At 43.5% G+C, this 16,084-nt stretch overlaps 1 protein-coding gene across 6 annotated transcripts in view; it reads left to right on the top strand.

Moving 5' to 3' along the window:
• The window catches only part of LOC125091743 (integrator complex subunit 6-like), a 53,327-nt gene that overhangs the window by 15,566 nt on the left and 21,677 nt on the right, over window positions 1-16,084 (top strand). For all 6 annotated transcript variants that reach the window (XR_007124741.1, XM_047715666.1, XM_047715664.1 and 3 more), the window contains exons 3-8: window positions 7,018-7,167; window positions 7,999-8,088; window positions 8,320-8,503; window positions 8,775-8,903; window positions 10,989-11,152; window positions 13,772-13,924. Coding sequence is in view for 5 of the 6 variants with exons in the window: in XM_047715666.1 (XP_047571622.1) it covers window positions 7,018-7,167; window positions 7,999-8,088; window positions 8,320-8,503; window positions 8,775-8,903; window positions 10,989-11,152; window positions 13,772-13,924 (870 nt within the window). In the remaining variant the exon portion in view is untranslated. The remainder of the gene's footprint in view (window positions 1-7,017; window positions 7,168-7,998; window positions 8,089-8,319; window positions 8,504-8,774; window positions 8,904-10,988; window positions 11,153-13,771; window positions 13,925-16,084) is intronic.

Genomic DNA, 16,084 nt, shown 5'->3' with positions numbered 1-16,084 from the left:
TTTAACAAGCTCCTTTCTAAGTGTGTGGCCTGTAAATACAATTTAAAAAGAAGTTTGAATGTTTTAAGGTGGTTCGGCTATCACAGTGGTCTGTTTACATAGGAGGGCAAGAAAACCTTGTCTTCTCTCTCTCAGAATTAGAGTCTGTTTTCGTTGTGAGAAGAAAACTGCAGAAGTTTTAAAGTTTTAACTCGCGTAGATATTCCATATAAGGCTAAGGGCAAAGACCAAGGGAAAAGTCATCTGTCTCCTCAAGAGACAGAGTTGATTGGAAAAGCAGGGCTTCTTCCTCTCCACGTCATTCCGTCTTGCTGTCCGTTTACCAAGGTGAGAAGGGTATGCGATGACAAAGTTGATAGAACGTTAGATGGGAGAAGAAAGTAAGTTGGTTAAAAAATGCGGTGGAAATTGATTTAGTCCGATTGTCGGAGTCACTGCACACCCAGTTTGCCCGCAACTTGCGGAGAGCAGACGGAAAAAAGAAAACAGTTTATCTTTCAACAGGAGAAATGGTGGCCCTGCTAAATTTAAACTCTTTGGCTTTAACTTGCGACATCTGGGGAAATACTCACATCCATTAATCATCTGCTTTGTAACCACCTCGAAGAAGAGCCCGAAGTCCAGGATGGCACTCTGTATGGGATTACGAAGGGCAAATATTACCACGCTGATTTCATTTCCTTTAATAAAAGATTAAAATAAAGAAGTCTTGTCAAGGGGAGGGAAGCAATGCGTATTATCTCCTTTTTATTCATCACGAAAGGCTTACTAACAAGCTACGAAGACTTGGGCCTAGCGGAACTATTACTTTTCAGGGGAATGTCCAAGTAGGCTTTCAGGTGTGTGTGCCCAGAATGGGTCGGTGTGGTGGCTCAGCAGGAAGGCAGAGGGCCGGGACACAGCCATCGAGCCCTTCCAGTGAGAGAACTCGGCTTGTGAAAAGCTATAGTTCTGTTCTTTGAGACGATTCCCCACTATTCCCTTTCCATAGCTATCACCCTAGAGAATTGGAATTACTCATTTATTTCTTGATTGATAAGTATTCCATTTACATAGTTTTTAAGGGGGCACTTGTCTTGTGGAAGGTTAGCTGCAGCTGTCCTAAGTATGTTTTTCAGTTACCTTTGAGGGGGAGAATAACAGCCTGTTCATTAAGTTTGCACGTGAGGCTAAGCCTAACAAGGTCATTTATATTTTGGAAAAGGCTTACGAGTGCCCTTTAGAGATGGTGCAGGGCTTTTCCCGAAGGGCTCTAGTGCCACTCCCACATCCCCGTCAAGGACCGTTGATCTGCTTTTATCTCTGTGACTTGTTTATACTTCCTGGCATGATTTCGAGGGAGGGAAGGGTTCTCTTGTTTAAAAAAAAAAAGTAAAAATAAATAAAAATCAATGAATCAGAGAAATGGTCTGGCCAAAATGAGATGAAGTTCAGGAAGGACGAGTGTTAGGACGGGGACATGTGGGGGAGCCGCTAAATGACACCCCCTCCTTTCCCTCCTCCATTGAAACCGATGACGAAGTAAGACACAGGAGCCAGCCAGAGCTCTAAATAGTGGCCATCTTCCTGACAAAGGCTGGGCTGGAGGACATAGCCTAGGCGTGTGTTCCCAAAAGGTTCCCCAAAGTGTTCACACTTTGCTAGACCTCCCCTATAGGTCTGTTGTAGGGGCAGAGCTTACCCCTTAAGCAACATATGTTGGAACATACCAGAAAATTAGAAGGAGTTTCAGCAACAGGCCTGTAGGGAGCATGCCAGTTTCCTATTGCCAAACCCAGTGGTCAGATAAGAAGATGGAAGGAAGGCGGCAGAGGAGAGTGGAGAGTATTCCTTTTAGGCTTGGCCCTTCCGGGGAAAGGAGGGGATATTCTCTCCTTTCTGTGGTGATCCGAGGTGGGCAAGAAATAGCTTGTGGCTAGTCAGTAGAGCTGGGCTAGAACCAAGGCATGGATAGACCAAAAGGCCCATTCTTTCTCTGTTGGTATTCAAAGACGTTTTCAGTTGACTATACAAATTTCAACTAGACCTGAATTAAAATATTTATTAAGATGTGAGGTGTTTCCTTTCTGTAAGTGAGATTTATATAACGGTATGGAATTAGAAGATATGAAAACTCAAAGGGACCTTAGAATCGGTTTTTCAGCCTTTTCATTGCTTGGATGAGGCAACAGCCCCAGTAAGGGGTAACTGACTTCCTCTGGACCAGTTGCTTGGCTAGTTCGTTACAGCTAGGATAGACCAGGGTCTTCCAAGTCCTAGGTCACTGCTCTGTACACCTGACTGGTCTACGTTTAGACACAGGGAAAGAAGGGCTTCAGGGAAATGAGCTCTGAAAGTTCCATTAAATGTATGAACTTTTAAGCTGCTATAGCAAGGCTTGTCTACAAGGTGAATGTGTGGAATGTGTGGAATGGTAGAAGATTCTCTAGTATGGCGGTTTAAATGGGCGGTCTCTAACCTTAGGCTACTTGAGTTCAAATCCTAGCTGTGTCATTTACTAGTTGTTGGACCTGGATGAGTTGCTTATCCTCTCCGAGCCTCAGCGTGTTTATCTGTAAAATAGAAATAAGAGCAGGGGTGGTGGCGGCGCCTGGACCGGGAGGGTACTGTGCTTAGCCTAAGTGAGGTCCTTAGCCTAAGTGAGGTCCTGACACATTGGCCCAGACACATTTACCTGCCGTTATCATTCAGCACCACCATCGTCGTCGTCACCATCATCATTTGACTTCTGGGAGACTTTTGAAACTTGACCTGTGAAGACCCTAAACTCTTTAGGATTTCAGTCATCCCAGCTTATCCCTTTGTCCCAACCTCTGTTCCTTCCGTGTCCTGGGCTTGAAGTTTTGTCATCACCTTCTGCTCTCTCTCCTGAGGCCCATGCATGGTCTGTCTGTCACCAGGTCCTATCTTGTTGGTTTGAAATGTTTCTTAGTTAACCTCTTCATTCCCATCCTAATTAGGGCCCTGATGCCCTCAGGCCTGGATTACTAATTCAAGCCCCCTAGTTTCTTTTTCCTGACCACAGTTTCTCCTTCTCCAATCTTTCCTCTATGTCACTGCCAGACCGACCTGCCTGAGACCCAGCTTTGATCCCGTCTCCCCCTGCCTCACAGTCTGTAATGCATCTGGTGCATCTCTGCTCTCTTGCCCGACTTCCAGGTCCTTCTAGAACTCTCTCTAGCCAACAGACATATAATGCCAGCCATACACAAAATGTAATGTTTTCTAGTAACCATCTTAAGAAGTAGAAAGAAACAGGTGAAACTTTTAGTAATGCATTTTATTTAACGGTGAATATTCAAATAAGTACAACTCCAGAGTGTGACTCCCTGCCACTGTCATCCCGCCCCCCCCAACAAGACCTACTTAAGTCTTCTTCTTGGTTTAGGAAAACAAAAGAGCGCTGGTAATACCATGCCTAATTTGTAGGGTTGCCCTACACAAATGGGAAATGGGAAAGTGCTTGGCAAGCTGCAAAGCTCCATAAGAATGTATGGAACTCATCACCATGAGTCAAGGCTTTACGGACATGAGAGTAGGGTACCTTTGGAGTAAGTTGAAAGAAAAGACTGTGTTAAGAAGGTAAATGGGGGGGCGCCTGGGTGGCTCAGTGGGTTAAGCCGCTGCCTTCGGCTCAGGTCATGATCTCAGGGTCCTGGGATCGAGGCCCGCATCGGGCTCTCTACTCAGCAGGGAGCCTGCTTCCCTCTCTCTCTCTCTCTCTGCCTGCCTCTCCATCTACTTGTGATCTCTCTCTGTCAAATAAATAAATAAAATCTTTAAAAAAAAAAAAAGAAGGTAAATGGGGGTGTGGGGTGCCTGGCTGGCTCAGTCAGGGGAGCGTGCGACTCTTGATCTCAGGGTTTTGAGTTCGATCCTACATTGGATGTAGAGATGATGCCGAAATAAAATCTTAAAAAAAAAAAAGAAGGTAAACGGGCTGTCCTGAATTCACTTATTACAAAAAGTCAACTCCAAACAGTGAAGAATAAAATGAGAATGAGAATGAGGAATATAAACATCCACTTTCTACCACTAGCTCTTTATAATTACCTTTTGGGAAGAGATTTGTCACATGAATAAAGTTCTCTAAATATTGAGATTAACTCGTTGGCTTTTTCCCCTTCAGCATTGTGAGGAATAATGCATTTGGGGACATTTGGTTTTTCTCTTGAAGGAGCTAGACTGCTCCCAAGATGGTTATTGCTTTGGATAGTACATGTGGCCCCCACACTTTTGTGGTTCCAAGATGGGAGGAGCATCCAGATTTCTTGTACTGCAAAGAAATTGTGTACCATTCACTGCAAAGATTTGGAATTGACCTAAAAACAATGCCAGTGATTCAGATGCAGAAACGATTGGTAAAATGCTTTCAATCCATAGTATAGAGGGAAACTCAAAGGGCAGTTATTCCGACAGATTGATTAGTAAGACGATGAACAATCAGGATACATTATTTTATATTTGGATGAGTTATAGCGTGCTTGCTTAAGTGGTACCCATGTCTTATCCCAGCCCTTTCCCAAATCAAGTAGTCTGTTAATTTTTCTTTGGTCATGCCTTGAACTGCTTTGTGGCTCCCAGAAGTTCAAGGCTCGCTGTAGATGTCATGCCGGGTTTACGGTGTGGAAGGAAGATTGCTCAATGAAGTTAACTCCAGAAAAGAAGTCAGCTTTATAAAGTGGCTTGTGGGTGAACGGCGGGCCATTCGCAGGTTTGCCCAGGCCACAAAGCTCAACCCAATGGACAACCTTTCTCCCTCACCCCGCCCTTCTGATTAGCTCCTAAGACCTTATGACTCCACCTCTGAAATACTTCATTCCTTGGCAGCCTCCTCTCCCCCTCCCCCGCTCTTGTTCAGGCTTTCATCACTCTTCCCGTAAATTATTGCAGCAGTTTCCAAACCAGTTTCCCTGCTTCGAGCTTCAGTCTCCCCCCCACCCCCCAATTTATTCTTCAGTTCCCCAGCGGAACGATCTTGCTAAAATCCAGATCTGATCGTGCCACTCCCCTAATTAAAAACCTCAAGTCATTCCCCAGAGCCAACAGATAAAATCCAAACTACCCAGCACAGTGTACAAAGCACCGTACAGTCAGGGCCCCGCTTATCAGCCTTGCCTCCCATCGTGTACCCAGAACAATGGTAATCAAAGTACTTGCGGTTCCCCATGAAGCCCAAGCCTTTTATGGATGCTCAATTCTCCTTGGTGTGCCCCTCCATTCCCACCATCAGGGTGGGACGTCCCACGCTCTTCTGCAGATGCCCCATGTTCGGCGAGAAACCCTCCCTGCCTTTCTGGCCACTTGTCCCTTCGGCCTCCAGAACTGCATTTCTCATTCCTCTGTGGCAGGAGCTCCTCAAGGGCTGAGCCCTTTGCATATCCTCGGTGTGTATGGGGCCTGTGCAAATGTGCTGACTGAAGGACAGAATTGGGGCTGTCCCTCCTGACTGCAGACCTTTCTCTTCCGCCACAAAGAAGAAAGCTTATTTTTGAATTCAGTGTGATTTGTAACCTGCTGTTATTCATAGGTATTTGGTGAGGACAGTTGGCACCACAGGCCTTCCTTTTAAGTAAAGTTGAGTTTGTCTAAGCCAGTAAGATTTTCTTGGGGCCATAAGGAATTATTCTTGGGCTCTATTCCCTGGGCGCTGGAAGTCATAGCTACAGTGTGGCCAAAGGACACGTAGAAAAGTTTTACCTCTAGATCCTTTGCTCTAGAGGATCTGTTAGGAGTCTTTAAAAAAAAAAAACAGCTAAGCTCATCTTTAATTTCACAGACTCCCAGACTATTGGATTGGACTGGATCATAACCAGGTTCTGGACTGTTCGGCCGCAAGAGGCACCATTCTCACAGATCGGAACGGGAATGAGTCCTCCCTCCCGTTGTGTTTTGCGCAGCCTCCCACAGTGTCCCTGCTTGCCTATCCCTCTTCATTTGCAGAGAATACAATTTAGGTCCTCAGAGCCAATGGTTTTGCTCCAGGTCATGCAGACCCTGCCCCCCTGCTGTCTCCCACTCATCCTGACCCAGACTGCTTCTGGAGACCGGGGAAACTAGCGAAGAAGATAGCGTTTGCTGTAGTTGTGTGGCTCACGGACAGGATGCCTCCAGCTAAACATGACATTTAAATGTTTTACTTTATCGCGTATTATTTGCTTTTGCTTCCACTTCCAGCTGTTCTGGCGCGGTTGGCATGACTTCAGCCTTCAGCATCTCACACTGCTGCCTGCGGGGTTACTGAGACTCAAGGAGTCATTCCTCCCACCAAGTGGCCGAGCTGTGCTATTTGCTCTCTCCCTGGCTGGCCTCCTCCTCTCTGACCTGCTCTTAGCTGCCGAGTCTTCATTTGGCTTCTCTTCTTAGCATTTGGTGCTGCTTTGCTTTTATGGCCATGACTGACCAGTCACCGTGATCTTTCCCTTCTCTTCTACCAACCATTCAGTCACAGCATGTTGGCTGCTGACCTTGGGTCTTTGGTTCTTGGCTGGGTGCCAGGGGTTGCTGCTTCTTTGCCAAGACTTTTAAAATTTCTTTCTCCCCCTTTTTCTAGATTTGGGGCTTTCTGAATGTTTGAAGATGCCAGAAGGGTTGTGTCCAAAGAGTTTTGGCTCTATTCCTAGAATTGCCCCTTGACTCTTATTTAAAGTGAAAATATTGTTTGAGAGGAAGAGTCTTGGTTAGAAAAGTTCAAGGAGATCAGACACTCAAAGAGCGAGTTGTCTCTGTCAAGGACATGCTCATCATCCTCGTCAAAGTATTATAAATACTGAGGTGTTTGGGTAGGTTCGATTGGACCTGAACAGAAGATCGGACGAATGCACTGTTTGCATCTTTGCTGTTGGTCATTAATGCTGACAGATCTTTCTGAAACTGATTGCTTGCTTTAGTTCCACTTGGTCAGTCAAGACATAGAACTAGATCAAGGAACTATTAATTTGTTAGAGGTTTGATACTTGCACTTTATATATTGTTCATTGTATAATCGGGAATTTCTTTGTAAATGTTTGGTTTCAGGCTGGTTGGAAGGAAAATCACGCAACATTCATGAGTGAACTAAAAAATCTTCAGGCTTCTGGACTGACTACTCTTGGTCAGGCTCTAAGATCCTCATTTGATTTGTTAAATCTCAATAGATTAATATCTGGAATAGACAATTATGGACAGGTAAAAAAAACTTTGAGTGAGTATAGCTAATTTATTTTGGTGACTTGGGGCAAGAGTTAAAATTGGGCGTGGTTACGGAGTTTTCTGCTACTTTTCACAACTGCCGAAAGGAAGTCCGTATCTTTTAAATATCTGCTTTAAAAAAGATCCCTCTTTTGGGGTGGGAGGGTCCTTGTATGTGGCTTGATCATGACATATGTAGTGAAAATTGCCTCCCCATCATATCATCAGATATCTGAGAATGGGATGAACAAATTGCTGAGAAATACTGGAATGAGGCCATTAAAGTGAAATTTTCAGTGTCCTGAACTCCCTCATCTCTTCCCGGTTCAACAGAAAAGCCCTAGAATAAGAGAAAGGCAAGATAGCATCTGGTTCTCCTGCTGTCCTTACTCTAGAAAACTCTGTGCACGATAACCAGAGTCACTGTCCTCATCCCAGAGCATAAGTCACTACTGTCCCCCCATCCATGCCAGAATTTTGACTCAGGCGAATGGATTCACGGGTGTGAAGGCTGCTGCCCTTATAATCTCTTTAATATCTTTCTTTTATGATTACTTGGAAAGCAGAGAGAAAGGAGTATTTGGATGTTATAGTTTGGGGAGCTCCTGAATGATATGAATTCCTCAGTTTATTCTGAATGTTACCTCAGCAGGGATCCTTATTTTGAGTCCCACCCACTTCAGTCCCTAATTTTTTCCTTCTTATTTATCCAGGCAAATTTTATCACACACTTGAGAGATCCCTGGCAAAGCAAATGTTAAAAAAAAAAAAGTTTAAATACAATTTTATTACTTTATATGGCTCTAATACTTTTTAAATGTATTTTAGGGGAGAAATCCATTTTTTTTAGAACCATCTATTTTAATTACCATCACAGATGGAAACAAGTTAACGAGTACTGCTGGTGTTCAAGAAGAGGTGAGATTTCTTTTTTTTTTTTTTTTTTTGAGTTTCGTTTAAATGGCAGAGAACATGCCGCTATTTCTGTGGCAGGCCCGCGTTGCCAGTTAAAGAATAAGTTTGATCAAACCTTCCATCTTCATGAGCCCTGAAAGATTACTGAGTCCATGAAAGAAAAGTGACCCTTTTAACTCTTTCTTCTGTTGCATGGGTTCTTATGATGAAACTTCTCAACTTTTCCCTTATCAGCTTCATCTCCCTTTGAATTCTCCTCTGCCCGGAAGTGAACTAACCAAAGAACCTTTTCGTTGGGATCAAAGGTTATTTGCCCTGGTGTTGCGTTTGCCTGGATTGGCTTCCACGGAACCAGAGCAAGTAGGGAGTGTACCGACTGATGAGTCCGCCATCACACAAATGTGTGAAGTCACAGGAGGTATTGGCAATATCTCATATTTCTAAAGGAAGAATCCAGAATGGCAGGGTATGGTTTCTCTTAAGCACCATATTCTGTCTTGTCTTGCTTTCCTTCAGGATCTTTTAGCGCTGCTCCTTCTGCTTGTCATGAGTGTGAGGTCTGCTTCCAATGTAGTTATGATCAGTCCAAGATTCAGTCCAAGATCTATTGTGAGATTTCATATGCTTATATTGTTAAGTCATATTTTATTGGATCCAACTTACACTGTTTGTTCTTCCTTCTGGTATAGGTCGCTCCTACTGTGTGAGAACACAAAGGATGTTGAATCAGTGTTTAGAATCTCTAGTTCAGAAAATTCAGAGCGGCGTAGTTATTAACTTTGAAAAAACAGGACCAGATCCACTTCCTGTTGGAGAAGGTACAGTAGATGTTTTTTTTTTACCCTGGAGAATGATCTGAGACGGAGAGGACATTAAACTCATAATAGATATGGTCTTTACTATCTGTACACATTCATGGGGTTGCAAACATCCATCCAAACAACTGCCATTCACTCACTAGCTGGGTGGTCAGGTTCTAAAAACTTTAATTCAGTGTCAGATCTTACAATAATTCCTTCTATTCCCTAACTTTTTCATATCCCCTGGTCCCAGTCTGGGGATGCACTGTGTTATTCACCTCTCGATTCACAAGATATCTGGACAACCACTTTGGAATGCCACTCAACCAGTAACCTGGTGTTGGTCATGTGAGCCCCAAATGTGCCAAGTCACCTTTATGAAATCTGTGTTTGTCACTGCATGTCAGCAAGAGACTGTGAATGTTTGTCCAGAAACTGCTAATATCCTGTAAGATCGTATACTGGGAGTTTCCCGGCCACTTTTTAATGGCCGAAACTTTTCGAGTGACATTTTACAGAAAGTTCAACATCTCAAAAGAGGTGAGCACAGAAGTACTTTTGTATAAGGGGAGGGTCTTCTCCCTCACGTGATCCCCCCGCCGCAAGGCTTTCTGGGAGCCCTGTGCAAGGCTGCTGCTTCTCCTCGTGCCTGTGCGCTCACATACCTCATTACCATGATGCTTGTCTGGCCTGATGCATACATTGTCACTGCGTGGCCGCAGTCAGTGGTGGCTGCTCAGAAAGACACACGTTTCTGTCTGAAGCCATGGATCCTCTGGTTCCTGACCGTTTTCATGTTTAGTTCCCAGAACCCTGTAAGAAGCTGTTGGAAACAGAGACCTCTCTCCCTAGAATAATGGACATAAGCCACACAAATACAAATTGGTATTTAATTCTAGGGTTTCTCGAACTCCACTTTAAAAACATCCATCACAGAAGACTGAAGCCTCATGGCCTATTTGAGATTCATGAAATTAATTGAGGAAGGACATTTTTGTTCTCTTGCTAACGACTGATGGCTCCATCCATACTTTTGTGTTTGTTACCTTAAGGTGAACTGGGAACTGCCCTATGGAAAGCCTGTTGGATTTGGTGTCCTGTAAATAGCTCAGATTTTCTTTCCAGGGATCTTAGCCTTAGAGATTCTCATGAAAGCTAAGAACTCTCTCCTCAGAAAAATGCACATCTCCAGAATTGTGAGCTCAACTTCAGGTGTTGTCTCTTGGTCCCCTGAAACTTTTACATGTATTCCCTAGAGATCGGGGACCCTAGTAAATCTTTTGGTGTAAAGTAATTACTTGTTTAAAGTAATGCTTAAATAAGTAAATCAAATGACCTGTAATTTTAAAAATATGACTCAAATAATTAAAATGTCTCTTTTACAAATATAGACTATTGAATCATTGCATTAAAGTTTATATAATTCTGTCTTGTCCTCTTTTGGGGGGACAAATGAAATATGCTAGTTTAAATAATTAAAACACTTTCAGGATACATTGTTCAGCATTATACAATGCCCAGTTTCCATGGACTTTTAATGGTGCATGGGGAAACTGTCATGAATTAGTCCTATAGTAAACTTGATGCATTTGCTCTATGTTCCCTTCCCCAAACTTTATACATGGGTTGTACTGTCAGCATTCCTTCTATCTTTGAGTGAATCTGGATTGTTTTAATTTTGCCTTTGTGGTCATTGGGTCTGTTTATTAAGGTATACTTTTTTTAAAAAAAATCTAATTGGGAATAGAAAGAAAATCTAAGTGGAATTTATAACCTATTTTTGTCAGATTCCCCCAAATATAAAAACTGTACCAGGGGATGAGCGATTTCATTTGCCTAATTTGGAAAAATAACTAGTGGTTTGGTGTGTGTAATATATGTGCCCAAATTCAGAAAATTGAAAACTAATTTTATAATAGTTTTCCATATAACTAGGTGTTGAGGGCATATTTAAGGATGGGGGCAGGTTTTGGATTAGAGGGATGGATTAGATGAAAAAAATGCTAGAGAGAACATTCAGAAATCCCAGTAGAGTCTTTTAGTTCTTTCATTTTTCATGAATGACCGTTTTAGCTTGTTCTGTCTTTGTTGTTTACCTTTTAGATGGACTTATGGATTCAGCCAGGCCAAGCAATTCATTTGCTCCTCAACCATGGCATAGTTGTCATAAGCTCATTTATGTACGACCTAACTCTAAGACTGGTGTTCCTGTTGGACATTGGCCAATTCCAGAATCTTTTTGGCCAGATCAGAATTTACCTTCACTAGTAAGTGTCATAAAACAAAAAGGTAAACATCATTTGGATTTTCAGTTTGCTGATTACAGTGACCTTTGTAAAATTGCTTTGAGGCTTTTAAGCTACAAGCTTTTATCTCTGGCTGTAAGTCTAAGCTTGTACCTAAAAAAGCAAGAGAGGACTTCCTTGCTCTTTTGGCATTCTTTCTTTTCGTTGCCTTTCGCCACTTGAACTGCCCACTTTGGATGGTAAAGCAAAGCATTATTATTTTTGACGGCGTCACAGTCTGTGGCTGGGGTTTTATTTCCCTGCGGCTGACTTGATTGACATGGGAAATGCCGTGTCCAAAGAGGGCTAGCATTGTTTTTCATGCACATCCTCAGGAAATGAAAACTTAGCTTGCACCTCGCATAGGTCCTGGAACACATTAAAAACAGAAGCTCTTCGGCTTCCTCCCAGGGAGTCATTAGACATACAGTGGAACTTCGTGGATCTGCTTTTCATCTTTTTGTACTAGATCAACTTGTTTCCTTGGCAGTGTACCTTTCAATGATGGATAATTAAGCAATATTTAAAAATGATCTCTAAGTGAGGGCTTTTCTTTTTGTTCACTGCATTGGGAGAGGAGGGTTTGACATTGTAGTTGCTCCTAGTACCAGACGAATCGGCTTTTGGGGGGAGAAGGATGTATGATAATGAAGGAGAGCATATGAAACCCACTCTGCCTTCATCTTCCTTCCCCCAGCCTCTGCACAAAGGCCAGAGTGATCCTTCTTGTGGGGGGGGAGAGGCACAAAAAATGATCACTACGCCTTCAGTTCAGCACCTTTGCAGTCAGCCACTCTGCATTCTGTGTATGTTTTAGAAATTTCTATCATGAACTGTATTTTCTTCTGGATTACTCCTTCCTTCCTTTCTTTCTTTTTAAAAAATTTTCTTTATTTATTTATTTGACAGAGAGAGACACAGTGAGAGAGGGAACACAAGCAGGGGGAGTGGGAGAGGGAGAAGCAGGCTTCCCACTGAGCAGGGAGCCCAACCCGGGGCTCAATCCCAGGACCCTGGCATCATGACCCGAGCCAAAGGCAGACGCTTCACCAACTGAGCCACCCAGGTGCCCCGTGGATTACTCTTTCTAGGCTCCTTTTTTTAGGAGAGGCCATGAGAACATAGGACTGTAGCCACTTCTGTCCCTGCTGTGGGTGAGGGTATATCTCTTCCACCTTCCCTCAGGGCTCCAAGGTGACACACTGGTCAGATTTCAGCGTGCAGTTGCTCTTAGCTCCAAACCCCAGAGTGAATGTTTCAGTTATGAATTTATGTCATTATTGCTAGTGACAAGGCTGCACTCACTTGTGTCTTTATGGCTTTTTAAAAATTGGTTTAAATTTAAGAAGCCAGAAATATTTCTCAAGTTTAATTTAGATGAAAATCAAGGGGGCGCCTGGAAGGCTTGGTTGATTAAGTGACTGACTCTTGATTCCAGCTCAGGTTGTGATCTCAGGATCATGGGATCGAGTCCCATGCCAGGGCTCCATGCTCAGTGCAGAGTCTACTTGTCTTTCTCCCTCTCCCTCTGCCCCTCCCCCCATGCTTGCACCCTCTCTCTCCCAAAAAATGGAAATCAGGAAAAATTGGAATGAAAGAAATTCCAGCTCACACATCACCCCCGTTACCATCCCTCCAGCTTTAAAAGCACTTTGATGGCTGTTTCCTTCAGCTCCCAGGACAGATCTTGTAGGTATGTAAACCACAAAGACAAAGGAGCATGGTTTCCCCCTTTATAAGGGAAACAGAGATGTTTTGTCATATTCTTGTTAGACTGAGAGATCTCTTGGAAGAAGAGGGGGAGTCACGTCTCACCCTTGTCCCTGGGACTTGTCCTATCTCCTCATCTCTTGGGCTCGCTCTTGCTGCCACCATTTTTCTCCCTGGTGCTCTCCGTCCCCACAGACTAAACCTGTTAATAAAATGGCCGCTCCACTCCTCCGCTCTGGTGCCCCAGGCACGTGGGCCTTTGCAGCCCAGCCCAAAGCAGCCTTGGCCCTCAGCTGTTCAGAGGCAAGTGTGCGGGTGTGCGAAGTGCTGTAAAAAATCAGCTTGAAAGGAAATTTCCAGTGGCCCTGGGTGTTGGGACTGGCTCATTTTTGGTACCTGTCTTGCCCTTCCCACGGCTTTACAGTTTTTCTGCTTGCTCATTAGTGGCTCTAGCTCTCTCATTTGCTCATTAGACAGCTTCATGGATTTCTTCTTCCCGGGTAGCATCTGGACTGTGTGTAACCTCTCGGTACCAAGGAATGAAGGGCAGATCATGCTTGGGGATTGCAAAGTGGATCTGAAAGTTGGAGTTCACCCTATGGATCATTAGTGACTTCCTAACCATATTCAAAGCACTTATCATCTTTGCTTCACTGAAATTATAGTTATGAGTGTTCTAATTTACCTTTCCTCCTCCCAGTGCCAAGTAGATGGTAGAGCCAAAGAATCCATGTGCTCTGCCTGGATGGATGCTGTTGGCAATGCCCTCTTTTTCAAAGCACTGGTGTAGATCTCAACAATGGTTTCACAAAACACAAAAGGGGTTGTGGGTTTGTCAGAAATGTAAGCTCACCTTGATAACGCACCGTATTTTCCCCTCTTGTCTTTTAGCCTCCACGAACATCTCATCCTGTTGTGAGGTTCTCCTGTGTAGATTGTGAGCCAATGGTAATAGACAAACTTCCTTTTGACAAATATGAACTTGAACCTTCACCCTTAACTCAGTACATCCTGGAACGAAAGTCTCCCCATACCTGCTGGCAGGTACTGACCCTTACCTGTCGGCCAAATGTCTGTAACCGTTCTGGGATCTGGGATTTGTTTCAAGAAGTTTCAGCGGTGGCTTCTGCAGCTGAAGTTTCATGTGACCTTGACAGATTAGAAGTACAAGAACAATTTTTTTAAACGTTTTTCTTTAAATTCCAGATAGTTAACAGCACAGTGTAATATTAGTTTCAGGTGTACAAGATACTTTTGACACAAAAACCCCATAATCCCTGAAACTAGTTTTTGTGTTAGCGTCATGTAACCAAACTTCTCTTCTTGTACAAAGCACATCGGTGTGCATAACGCGGATTTCACTTGGATGCGGCAAATACACGTGTTAACTGGCTCTTCCAAGTGTTACACTTCAGCTGGAAGGGCTTGCTGATTTATTAATAGACTCACCTTCAGATATTAGTTTGTAAAAATCCAGACATGGCAGTCACACAGCCCTTCTATTTGGATATAATAAGGAAGTCCTACGCTGGAAGTATGTTTGTTCTATCCCTAGACGCCAGCACCATAGAGCAATCAGTAATTGTTAGGTTCTATTTACGCAAGAAACACTTTTAGACTGCCATCTGTTTCATCCTAAAATGTGAGATTATTGCTACTAGTTGTCTTTAAGCTACTTAAATTCTCCAAAGATGCTAAAACTGGGTAGGAGAAAAGGAACACACTTGAAGCAGGAATGTAGAAGTGTAAGAAATAGACCAATCTCATAAATATAATATTGAGCAGAAGAAGCCAGACATCAAGGATCCCACATCCTATGATTCTATTTTATCTACGCTCGAAGAGAGGCAAAGCGGGCTGACTCTGTCAGAAGTTGGGTTGGTGGTTTCTCTTGGGGGGTGCAGAACAGTGGCCTGCAAGGGACACCCAGCAGGAGGTTTCTGGTCGTGTTCTATTTCTTGATTTGGGTGCTGATGACACATGTGCTTTCACTCACACACTTTTCTGAATGTATGTTTATATTACAGTACGATACCCCGGAAATGCGCTAGGAATGTAGAAATACAATGTAGAGATAGAATGTTGACTCAAAACCACGGAGGAGGTTGACTTCATGGATTGACACCAATTTTGCTGTAAAAGCAAATACAGTTACAAATCATACCTTTTCCCTAAAAAAGAAGCCCTCATTTCTGTATAGCACATTTCTTGTAAAGCTTCTCCCAAGACACATAAGACATCCTGCCCTTGTTCCCTGCACCACCCCTCAAATATGCCATATGCCTGTGGTCCTGTAACTTATGTGACTTTGGTTTAGTTTGAAGGCAAGGAATTAGTGGGAGTGAAAAGGAATAAGATGAACCAGGAGCCAGAAAATTTGGCTAAATCATAGTGGCGCCTGGATTCCAACCCTAGGTCCCTAGGTCTGCCTCCAGTTATGTGGTCCTGGGCCAGACACTTTCTCTAGATGAGATGGTCTCTAATGATCCCTTTGAAACCCCCCCCGCAATTCTGTGAATCTGCAGGTGATAAGGAATTTGGAAAAACTCAGGGGGCTTATGAGAAGGAAGGAAGGGGGGAAGTAAGGGAGGAGGGAAGAAAGAGAGAAAGGCAGAGAGAGGAAAAAAATCAGTGTTTCTCCTCTCATGGGGCTCCTAGGTCTGATCCCTGATGGCTATGTGTAATATTTTTAATTGTTTATGATGATTTCCCCTCTCTTCTGTTATACATACTTAGGAAAACGGGGGAAATCCACCCTGTGTTACTACACTTCTTTGTTTCTGTTATGGTTCAGATAATGACATGAAATCTAGGAGATAAGTCCTGTTTTATAGCACCAACACGACTTACTGTTTTGTGGGGTCGAAATGACACAGAAAAGATTTATTCTTAGCTGTGACTAAATATAGCAAGAGTTTAGTCAACTGGTAGGAGATATGGATGGTACCAGGAATTAACAAGGTGAATGGATTCTGTTCGCCATCAGGGTTTGACTTTTGTCTTCAGTGATACTGCTGAAGGAGTTGGGAAAAGGCAGCGGTGTAGGTCCCTAGAAGTCTATACCGGCGCCCTAACTTGGGCCAAAGAGGAAACAAGGAATAGAGAGAAAGTATGGTAGCCAGAGGACTTCAGCCCAGCCTATCAAGTGTACGGGACCTGACTGTATAATATATATTGAACCAGGAATCATCAGCGAGGAATAAG

The sequence above is a fragment of the Lutra lutra genome, chromosome X (genome assembly GCF_902655055.1).
Source record: "Lutra lutra chromosome X, mLutLut1.2, whole genome shotgun sequence".
In the NCBI taxonomy this organism is placed as follows: domain Eukaryota; kingdom Metazoa; phylum Chordata; class Mammalia; order Carnivora; family Mustelidae; genus Lutra; species Lutra lutra.
The sequence above is the reverse complement of the archived record's forward strand: the minus strand, read 5'-3'. Positions and strand labels throughout refer to the sequence as shown.